This window comes from Cynara cardunculus (genome assembly GCF_001531365.2).
Source record: "Cynara cardunculus var. scolymus isolate 2C chromosome LG 5, CcrdV1, whole genome shotgun sequence".
In the NCBI taxonomy this organism is placed as follows: Eukaryota; Viridiplantae; Streptophyta; class Magnoliopsida; order Asterales; family Asteraceae; genus Cynara; species Cynara cardunculus.
In genome coordinates this window covers 9116351-9127420 of record NC_037532.1, presented here as the reverse complement: position 1 = coordinate 9127420, position 11070 = coordinate 9116351, and the positions used below count along the sequence as shown (strand labels likewise).

The following is an 11070-nucleotide window of genomic DNA, read 5'->3' as shown; positions in this document are numbered from 1 at the left end:
AAAATCACATAAAGCCATATTATAACATCGACTGAGATAAAGAATAAAATGAAATATTAAAATCACGATGTATCTCGCTGCATTGCGCGAGTACACTTCTAGTCTATACTAAATTATAAAGCATTTGGTAAAATTCTTAAAAACTATTTTTAATGTATCAGGTACTGTTTAATGATATATATTACATAAAATTCAAGATTACAAATAAATGGTCCATGAGTACAACTTCTTAAAGTTATATGTTTGAATTCATATAACTGATTGATAAACATATATAATCAGATATAAGGTAAACATTTCATTTTAAATATAAAGGATCTAAAGTATAATTAAGAAAATATTAAATTCTAATAAAATATTTAATTATCATCTTTATAAAATATTATATTATTAAACCTAAAATAAATCAATTCGTTATTAAATCTAAATTAAATTATAATAAAAAGATTGAACTAAAAATATATTTATAAAAAACATCATATTATTAGATCTAAAATAAATTACTTCATTATTTATACTATATTATAAGTCATTTGATAAAAACTCTTAAAAACCATTTTTTATACATGAGGTATTGCTTATAGATGCATATTATTTAAAATTCAAGATTACAAATAAATTGTCTATAAGTACAACTTACCAAGCTCCATATTCAAATTTGGATAACTAACTGTAGATAAATATAATCAAATACAAGATAAATTCTCATTTTAAATATAACATCTAAAATATAATTAGAATAATTATTGAGTTCTAACAGAATATTTAGTTATTATTTTTATAAAAATTTTATTATTAAACCAAAAATAAATTATTTTGTCATTAAACCTAAATTAAATTATAATAAAAAAAATTGAATTAAAGAAATTACGAACTTTTATATATATATATATATATATATATATAATTTTTATGATCTTTAAATTTATATTTTATTAAAAAAAATATTATTGATTGCTCAAAACCACATAAACCAGTAATAAAACATAGACAGATACCAAAAAAAATAAAACAAAACATTAAAATCAAGATATATTTTGCTGCATTGTGTGAGTATCATTCTAGTTAAATCTAAATTAAATTATACTAATAGTTGAACTAAAAAATTGTACAAAAAAACGAGAACTTTTTTAAATTGTTAATTTGATACTAATATCGATAGAAATTTTTATGTGTCTTCAAATTTATATTTTATTCGAATATAAAAACACTATCGTTTTCTCAAAATCTTACAAAATCGTATTATAAAACAAACTATTAAAAATCGAAATGTATCTCGTTGCATTGTGCAAGTACACTTCTAGTATGTTTTTAATGGTTCTTGTCTTACGATGAACTAAGTCGTTAATATAACCATAAGGTCGATTTATTTCTTGAACCAAACTCATTATAAGGGTGTGTTTGGTACGCAGACAGGACATGACAGGACAAGACAGAACAGGACATGACAGGACAGGACAGGTGTTCAACGTTTGGTAAGACAGGACATGACATGACAGAATAGGACCGAGCTGGTTAAAATGACCAATTTACCCCCAATGACATTTCAAGTACATAACTACATATCAGACGAAACAATAGGCAAAATCGAGTGTGTTGAGAAACAGTAGGTAAAATCGAGTGTGTTGAGAAACAGTAGGCAAAATCGAGTGTGTTGAGAAACAGTAGGTAAAATCGAGTGTGTTGAGAAACAGTAGGCAAAATCGAGTGTGTTGAGAAACAGTAGGCAATATCGATTTATCAATCGAAATAGTAGGCAAAACAGTAGGCAAAATCGATTTATCGGTCGAAACAGTAGGCAAAATCGATTTATCGGTCGAAACAGTAGGCAAAATCGATTTATCAATCGAAACAGTAGGCAAAATCGATTACCAGCTATGAAGAAGACGACGAAGATGCAGGAGACGGTGGAGATGGAGGCGGAGGCCGGCTGTGAAGAATACCCAGTTCATCATTGATCAAAAATCACAATACCCAGTTCGTGATTCATCAAACGAACAAAAACCCAATTCGTGAAATCCAAATAGAACACATAGAAAATCGAGAGAAATTCACCGTACCTTTGTTCTTGGATGCTGTGAAGAAATCGATGGAGATGGAGGTCTCCTGTGAAGAAATCGATGGAGATGGAAATTGATGGAGATGGATATCGATGGAGATGGAGGTGGACTGTGAAGAAATCGATGGAGATGGAGATTGATCGAGATGAAGGTCTCCTGTGAAGAGATCGATGGAGATGAAGGTCTCCTGTGAAGAAATCGATGGAGATGGAGTGGACTGTGAAGAAATCGGTCGAGATGAAGATCGATGGAGATGAAGGTCTCCTGTGAAAGAAATCGATGGAGATGGGTATTAGGTTTAGGGTATATTTGTCAAATATGTCTTATTCCACTTAGTTCCAGGGGGTGAGGGTGAACAAGCTTGTCCCACACATGTTCCACTTAGTTCCACTTAGAAACACACCAAACATGGGACAAGTGTGTCCCACCCTGTTCCACGTACCAAACGCACCCATAGAGATCTAACCATAGGGATTAAACATGCAATTTACTCAAAAAGACATGATCGTTGAATTTTAGAAAAGGACTTAGATTGTTAAAAACATGTAACCATAGAGACTAAACATGCAATTTACTCAAAAATTATAGATGGTCAGCTTTCGTATCGGTCTCCAATGATGTTGGTCCCTAAAGCGTAGAACGGCCGACTTCATAGACGTCTTCCTACTGTTTTCTAACCCGCGATTCTTCACGTAGCTTCCAGAACCTTCTTTCGAAATCCAAACCCTTACATAAATCAACGATCGCCTGAATTACTGTTTTCTCTTATCGACTTGATTGTGGTTGCAATAACTATAGGAAACTGAACAGAGCCTGTAATTAGGGTTGGCTTTTTTGACACAAGGATATGGCGAAAGAGGGACCTAACTGGGACGGTTTGCTCAAGTGGAGCATTGCTAATTCGGATGGTACTGGAACTGGTAGAAACTTAAGGTACGCACATCCCCCTATCAATTTCTTTATCTGTTTCCTGTGAATTAAGTTTATTGTTTGTTTGTTTCAATTTGATGATGTTTACTGTATGTGTAGAAATTTGTCCAACTAATTAATTGATCTTGTTAATTAGATCATTTTCCTTTTTAATTCAGAAAGGGATGTTTGTTTGTATGGAATCTTTGGGTTCTTTCTGATGTTTGTGAGTTAACATTTGATAGAAAATAAACCTTGTGCTTGGAACAGTGAAGTGTTCATGTATTTGTCATGTCCTGGATCCATTCTTGCTTAGTTTTGTTCCAATGAAAGTGACAGATGACATTTTAAGGAAAAAAATAATTAAAAAATTGCCTTGATTGTTTGTAGGCTGTGGTATGTAGTCTTGTTTTCTATGAGTTTCAAATAAAATCAGCAAGGATTATACCTTTCTTTGTGCAGTGTATTCATTACTCCATTAAAAAGAATGGTTCACTGAAGAAATCTTGGGACAAAATCGATAGGTAGAGAAGCTTAGGGTTAACAAAGTTTATGGGAAGGCTAATTTGGTTTTATGACTCGGGTATCTTTATCATTAGCTATTTCTTTTTTTGATCATAGATCTAAGGAATAAGAAGGGACAAGATAAACTTTCTATCTAGAAGAAGAGTATGATGGCATAGAATTTATTCGAGCTTCTGGGCCCCACAGAATTCGACATGTATAAGGGGCCTTTGTCCTTGCCAAAAGAAAAAAGAAGAAGAAAAAGGAGACAAGATAAGCCATGGGGTTTGGGAAGAAGGTCTTTGTAATGTATGGGATTGTGATTATATATATGTATGATTGCGAAGAAACCTGTATGCAAACAAATGTCAGACGGAAAATAGTTTTGCCTTAAGGTTAAGGTGTTGTAGGATCTTATTTTCTTTATTTAGTTATGGATGATAACCTGGTACACATATATTTTTCTTTGAGTTTATGTGTTGACTGTTAGGATAGGGAATGTGTCAATGCAAGGCTGGAGGCATAAAAACATTGTAGGATGTGTGTAAATGGAAACACTGTATGCAGTTAAATGGCCAAATAAGGTATAATTGGGAGAATATGTTCCATTAAACACAAGATTGATCGGAATTTTAGGACTCTTGAACTTTGGATCCCGAAGTCGGTTTTCAGTTGTTGATTTTTGACATTTTAAAGAGAAAATTTTAGCTTTCCTCTTTAAAATTTCTCTTAGGTCTTAGATTTAGTGGCCTCAAACCTTGCTATATATTCTACCAGTGACATTGAGGTCAGACTTTCTAAATAAGTTTGTATCTCTCTTATATATTTTAATATTAAATGTTCTGCAATTCATTAGATTGAGCGGGTAATTTTTCCATCGTCTTCACCTTTTGAGGGTTGTGACATTTATTTTTTTTCTTTATTATTGTTATTTAGTGAGGAGGATCGGAAATGGTTCATGGAAGCTATGCAAGCTCAAACAATTGATGTGGTTAAACGCATGAAAGAAATAACTCTGGTTATGAAAACTCCTGATAACGTTTTGGAGGAGCAAGGTGTAACTGCAACAGATATTGAAGGTATAGTTAGCTTTCAAGACTTGTGCATGATATATGTTTCTGTTCTAATCTTACTGAGGTTTATGTGATGCTAATTTTCTTTGCAGATATGTTGGAAGAGCTTCAAGAGCATGTCGAGTCTATTGATATGGCCAATGGTGAGATTTTCCTTCCATTTTTTAATATTATTACTGTTTTTACTGTCTTCAAAGTCAGTCTGATTTACTTTGTACATATTATGTTCTTTTAATATTCCATCAAAAAAATGTATATTGGAATTTTTCCATTTGTTGGTTGAGGTTTGTGTTTTAGGCTCAGGCCTGTGATGCGGGTTTCAGCTATAACCTGCTGTACAAGTTGTTGGCAATATGAACCATGGTTCCATACTTCAATGATTGGAATATAAATAAATGAGTATTTATTCTCTATATATTTCTGTGGTTAAGAGATTCCTGGTTCATGCTATTGGTTTTGGTTTATTAGATTATGAACGGCCTGTTGGGTCTTCTAAGCCATAAGAGGCATCTGATCTATATGGTGAGAATAATTTATGGCATTCACCCATGTTACCAATCACAGTCATATCCTATGGTGAAGGAGTGTATGTAGTTGTTATGGGAGATATATGTAAGTAGCCACATTTTTTATATATGAAGGAATGGTGGTGAGTTTGTTGGTGAATTTGATGTGTGCTATAGTTTTGCCCAAGTGAATTAGTAGTTTAGTATGGGTCATACTTAAAAGGCCATGTTTGTCAAGCATAAGCTAGCTTATTTTTTGAGCTTGTTGAAAAAGCCTTGTTTGGTTAGCCATAAACTTAGAGCAAGTTTATGAAAAGCTACTTCAAGTAACGTATCAATAAGTTTCAGGTGCTTTTTTCCATTTCATAGTTATATCGTGTGTTTTGATGTTTTCAACATATGTAAATTGTATGGTTGAATTAGAATCATTTGCTTCAATTCTCTTAACTTCTCTTGCAGGCTATATGGTCTTAATATAGTAATGATCTTCTACGTATGTGAAGTGTCCAATCATGACCTGTATTATTGGTTATCCTTGTGTATCTGAAATAGAGTATTCTTTGACATTTCTGAATGGGCAAATTGCATAAAAAATGCAAAGTATTTTAGTCTGATTTCTATTTTGGTAACAGACTTTCAAAACCTTCATTTTTAGCTAAGATGTAAGATTTCAAATACTTTTAGACATCCGGTTACATCTGAGAATGCATGAAAAATGCAACGTACTTTGGTCTGATTTCAATTGTGTGTACCGTATTTTGGTTTAAATCTTTGAGATATTATATCTGCGGTACCAAAATGAAGGTTCCCGAAATACATGAAATTGGACCAACAAAGTACATTGCAATTTTCCTTTTCCGTTTTGACAGTTTCAGCCTATTCCTCGAGTCTCTTACATGACAAGGACTGTGTAATTAACTTATGCTTGTTTTGCCAGATCTGAATTCTATTGGTGGTTTGACCCCTCTACTCAACTATCTAAGGAACTCCCATGCTAATATACGAGCCAAAGCTGCAGAGGTTGTGAGTACCGTTGTCCAGAACAATCCCAAAAGCCAGCAATTGGTTATGGACGCAAATGGCCTCGAACCTTTGCTTTCTAATTTCGCTTCTGATGGTGATATTACTGTTCGGACCAAGGCACTTGGTGCGATATCCTGTGAGTAATCCTTGCAAATTTCTTTGCTCGTTTTCTTAAATGACAACTGATATGACATTGATTGTATTTTTATGGTTAAATTCAGCTCTGATCAGGCATAACAAGCCAGGGATTGCAGCATTTCGTCTTGCAAACGGCTATGCTGCGCTGAAAGATGCTCTAAGCTCGGGAAATGTCAGATTTCAGAGGTATGTATCTGCTTATAACCTATTGTAATTTGTCAGAACCTTTAGGGTGTGTTTGCTACGTGGGACCAGACAAGAACTTGTCCAACTTCTGGTGTGGCAATAGACTGGGACCGAGTTGGACAAAGATGCATTTTATTGTCAGGACTCTATTTTCAAGTGCAGTATGTTTGGTTTTATTAGCCTAAATTTTTGTGTGAAATGGGTTCAAATGCAGGAAAGCACTTAACTTGATCCAATACTTGCTTCAAGAGAACCCGAGTGATCGCAATGTTGTTACAGAACTCGGGTTTCCACGCATCATGACACATCTTGCCTCGAGTGAAGATGGGGAAGTACGAGAAGCTGCATTAAGCAGTCTTTACGAGCTTTCCAAGGACAAAACAGGAGAAGCAGATAATAGCGTACACGTAGATGATGAAAAACTAAAACAAGTTCTTCAAGATCGGATCAACAATATCAGTGTGATGTCATCCGAAGATCTTGCAGCTGCCAAAGAGGAACGACAGCTTATAGACTCCTTATGGACCACACGTTACAACGAACCATCGTCTCTTAGAGAGAAAGGACTCGTCGTTCTTCCTGAGGATAATGCACCAGCCCCGGATGTAGTCTCCGGACTTCTCGAGTCTCCCCTTAGGGCACCAAACCGACCAGCTGGAAATGGTAAAAATTCTGAAAAGAGAGAAGCACCATTGTTACTTGGTCCTTGACTGCGAATGTGAACCAGCAGCAGGTTGGCTGGTTGAACTTGATGTTTTGTTGTTTCCACAATTGGCCTGGCTCGGGCTTACTTCATTTGGGCTCGATCTTTTGTGTTTGGCCGTCTTCTGAAATATTGCTTTTTATGCTACATCTACATTTGTAAATGTATCGAATATTTTCGCTGTTACGTTCACAGAATCTAAATTGATTTGTAAGTGTCAAAATATACGTTCAAACCCTTTCAATTCAGAGTCCTCCAATTCGAAATGAAATCTTATTCATAACAATCTAATTTTAAATGATTAAATTCTTGAACTATTTTTCTGAAAGAAAAGCCCCCATCAAGTTCTCTTTTTTAAATGAAAAATTTATTAAACTTTCTTATTTTGATTGATTAGATTTCTATACATTTATTTAATAAAAATATCATCGTACTTTTAAAAATTAGTTATCTATATTCTTTTAACCTAAAGAAAATTATTTAATCAAGTGATAAAAGTTTGATGGTTTATTTATTTTAAAAAATTAGGGTTAATCATTTAAAATATAAAAATTTAATGATTTTTTCATTCAAAAAAATAGTTCAATGACTTAATCATTCAAAATAAGAAAATTTAATAAAATAAAAAAGTTTAATAGTTTTTTCATTAAGAAAAATATAGTTGTAAGAAATAAATAAGTCTTATTTAATTATTATTATTATTATTATTTTTATATATAGAGAGAGAGAGGGGGGAGAGAAGAAGAGGAGAATGTTTACTTTGCAAACCACGTTATTTGTACAAACTGTACAAACTTCGTTCAATCAATTATAATTTTTTATTCTGTTCATTTTTTTTGTAATTATGAGAGATTGATTAATCATTTTTATTCTGGAGAGTGTTAATCATGTATATTTTCATCTTCATTTTGTTAATTTTAGAGAAATATATGAAACAGTTTCACTAAAATTTATTAAATACTATATGAAACAATTTCATAACCATATATGAAACAACTTTATCAAAAAGATAATATTATATAAAATAATTTTATAAGATTAAACCATGAAATCGACGAATAAGGATGGTTTACATGATTTATACGAATATGAGTTGTTTGCATTTGATCGCGCTTTCTGTATTCAAAACTAAAACTGTAAAGATTTTTTGAAGGGTGTTGCAAATGAACCTTGAAATCGTTTACAATAATTTTTTGGCCCAAGGTATTACACAAGGTACAAACGACTATTTTGGACTGTTTGGTAGTTGTTGAATGATTTGGTGCAGAATAATTAAGAGTCTCTCATGATATAGTGAAACATAACATATAATTGTTTGACAATTGTTTACAACAAAATTAGGTCGCTGAATGGTTAAAGAGAGGCGCATGATACAAAATCATTCAGAAGATTTTAAAACCATTGAAATGCAGACTTTTTTTTCCCAAACAAGATTCGTCTCTTTAACGATTTAGAAGTTGTCTTTTAATGGAACTATTAATAAGTAAACAAACAACCCCTTAATTTCATATTCGTGAATTTCTTCTAATTATAACTGATTCATCATCAATGTTACAATCAAACTAACCATCTATTCATCACATCCACATTCAACACGACTCATTTGGGAGGGCAAAACGTGATCACATATCGCGAAGCCCGACACTTATTAAGACTCGACGAGTCGTCAAATGCGTAACTATACGCTTTCGGGCATATCGCCTTAAAAAGATGCGCGAAAAGCGTTGGCTTACATGCCTTCGGATTCGCGTATTCCCCCGTACAACAGTATTTCGGCGACGCCATTGCCAAACACGCGCTTTTGCACCCGACGACTTGCCCGCCGATCTTCACTTCGAGAGCGGACGGACAACAAATGTTCAAATCGACTTCACACGCCGCCCGGCCGCACCCTACGCCACCGCCAACCGGTGCCATCGTAACGGGTATGTTGAATCCATCTACCAAGCTCACATCATAGAAATGCAAGGGGGATGTGGATGATCCAAAGGTCATTTCCACCACCGTAGCTGGTGGTTCACCGCCGGTGCCGTGGCAGAGTAACTGGCCGGAACAACCACCGGTGACACAACTGCCTTTGCCGTTGCTGTCGAAATGACAACCTTGCCTTGCCCATATTCTTCCAGACCATTTATCCGGCACGTCAATGACTACTTCCTCCGCACCACCTAGATGGAAACCACCGTCTTTTGGGGCAGGATGGCCGGCGCCGCCTTGTAATCCAGGCCAGATGCTTTCCCGACAGTTGTTGACTAGAATCAGCTGAACCCCATCTGCAGGTAATTAATTGATTAAAACAGTCAATGAAGAAGTTGTGTATATATATATATATATATATATATATATGAAGATAGAGTTGAAGTTAAATATGATTCATACATGAGGTGAAGAAACGATGGAGGAAGATGCAAATGAAAAGAATGAAGAGAGAAGTAGCCATTGTTGTGGGTAAGATAGCTCTGCAAGTTCTCTGTGTACTGTGAGTGTAAATGGTGGCTGATGAGTATATTTGTAGGGGCGTCGCTTTCGCTTTGTGGGAGTCAAAAAGAGTAATCCGTAGATAGATACATAGATGCATTGCTTCCACCGGAGGGTTTTTGCAACATCCAAAGTGAGACACAAAAAAGAGCAAATACCGTATAGTGCTACATATAATATGTGTGTGTATATATATATATATGTTTATATATAAAGAGGTTGGTTATTATAAAACCCTTGACATTTGTATAATCAATACAACTCAATCTCAATCCACCATTTTATTTTATTAATATGTGATTTCATAGAAGTTTTGATTGTTTCATAATATAAAGTATTGATCATAATTAATGAAACAAATTCATCTTCCATAAATATTCAAATCATAATAAATAAACTCTCATCATTTTCATAAATATCTCAATTTATTGAGTTGCATTGATTGTACAAATGCGATAGGTTGTATTTGAAACAAACTCTCTCTCTCTCTCTCTCTCTCTCTATATATATATACATGTATAAATCATTTGAGAACTCCAAAATTTATGAGATAGGCTTATAACTTCTATCTAGATGTTTTGTTTCTAATATTGTTTTCTGTATAAATATAGTACTTAACGTATTAATTAACATACATTAGTTTCATAATTTGTTTTTTTTTCATATGTATTTGATTTACAATATGAAACTTTTTAACATGTATTTTTTGTTTCATAAACACGTCAAAAGGATTAATCAATATTCTAAATTCTAATTTTAAATGGAAAAAAATCATATTAAATAACACGTACAAGTTCTCAAGGATATCACAATTTTATGGGTTCTCAAAGAAAATGTCCATATATACATATACATAGACAAAGTATTGTGTGAGAATGAGAGTTAAGGTGAGAATGGTAAGAACGGATCTAGATCCTTGATCCCTTTAAATCTCAAACCCACCCATGAATCGCATGCTTGATACGGGGATTGCTTCGGTGCATTTCATCCTAATGTGCATCCAAGGATGGAGATGTCTTCTTATGCTTCTCACCATAATTCTCGTTTTCACCGAAACCCAACCCTATATACATATACATATATAGAGGGTCTTCTTTTAAGAACTTGCTAAATTGTGAGTTATGACGAGATCCATTTTTAACCACAAAAAATTAGTTGAGAAATAATATATATATATATATATATATATATATAGAGAGAGAGAGAGAGAGAGAGAGAGAGAGAGAGAGGGATGTTATTCTACAACATTTGCCATTCCTACACCCTATACAACCCTCATTTCAACCATTCAATTTTTAATCAAATAATTGTTTCCTAATATAAAGTATTAATCATAATTAATAAACTCTATTCATATTCCATAAATATTHAAAWYATMATAAATGAACTCCAATCATTTCTATAAATATCTCAATTAATTGGGTTGCAAAGGTTGTACAAATGCACAAGGTTGTAAAAGAAATATACCCTATATATATATATGGGCCTAA

The 11070-nt window shown here is 33.5% G+C and overlaps 2 protein-coding genes across 2 annotated transcripts in view; one reads left to right on the top strand and one right to left on the bottom strand.

Moving 5' to 3' along the window:
• Window positions 1–2691: 2691 nt before the first annotated feature.
• Window positions 2692–7346, top strand: LOC112512355 (hsp70 nucleotide exchange factor fes1-like). The gene is made up of 6 exons (XM_025118270.1): window positions 2692–2993; window positions 4410–4552; window positions 4639–4689; window positions 5990–6211; window positions 6297–6399; window positions 6614–7346. The coding sequence occupies exons 1-6, from the start codon at window positions 2908–2910 to the stop codon at window positions 7107–7109; spliced, it is 1101 nt and encodes a 366-aa protein (XP_024974038.1). The 5' UTR covers window positions 2692–2907; the 3' UTR covers window positions 7110–7346.
• Window positions 7347–8583: 1237 nt separating this feature from the next.
• The window catches only part of LOC112513824 (thaumatin-like protein), a gene marked incomplete at its 5' end in the record, with an annotated part of 8354 nt that continues 5867 nt past the window's right edge, over window positions 8584–11070 (bottom strand). Inside the window, 2 exons of the mRNA XM_025120192.1 lie at window positions 8584–9375; window positions 9482–9534. Coding sequence (XP_024975960.1) covers window positions 8702–9375; window positions 9482–9534 — 727 coding nt within the window. The remainder of the gene's footprint in view (window positions 9376–9481; window positions 9535–11070) is intronic.

What these genes read in the sequence shown, in the direction of transcription:
- LOC112512355 (XM_025118270.1), top strand. Translation starts at nt 2,908, where the DNA reads ATGGCGAAAGAGGGACCTAACTGGGACGGTTTGCTCAAGTGGAGCATT. An exon ending in AACTGCAACAGATATTGAAG is followed by an intron (nt 4,553 to 4,638) that starts GTATAGTTAGCT and finishes TTTTCTTTGCAG; the next exon opens with ATATGTTGGAAGAGCTTCAA. An exon ending in GGCACTTGGTGCGATATCCT is followed by an intron (nt 6,212 to 6,296) that starts GTGAGTAATCCT and finishes GGTTAAATTCAG; the next exon opens with CTCTGATCAGGCATAACAAG.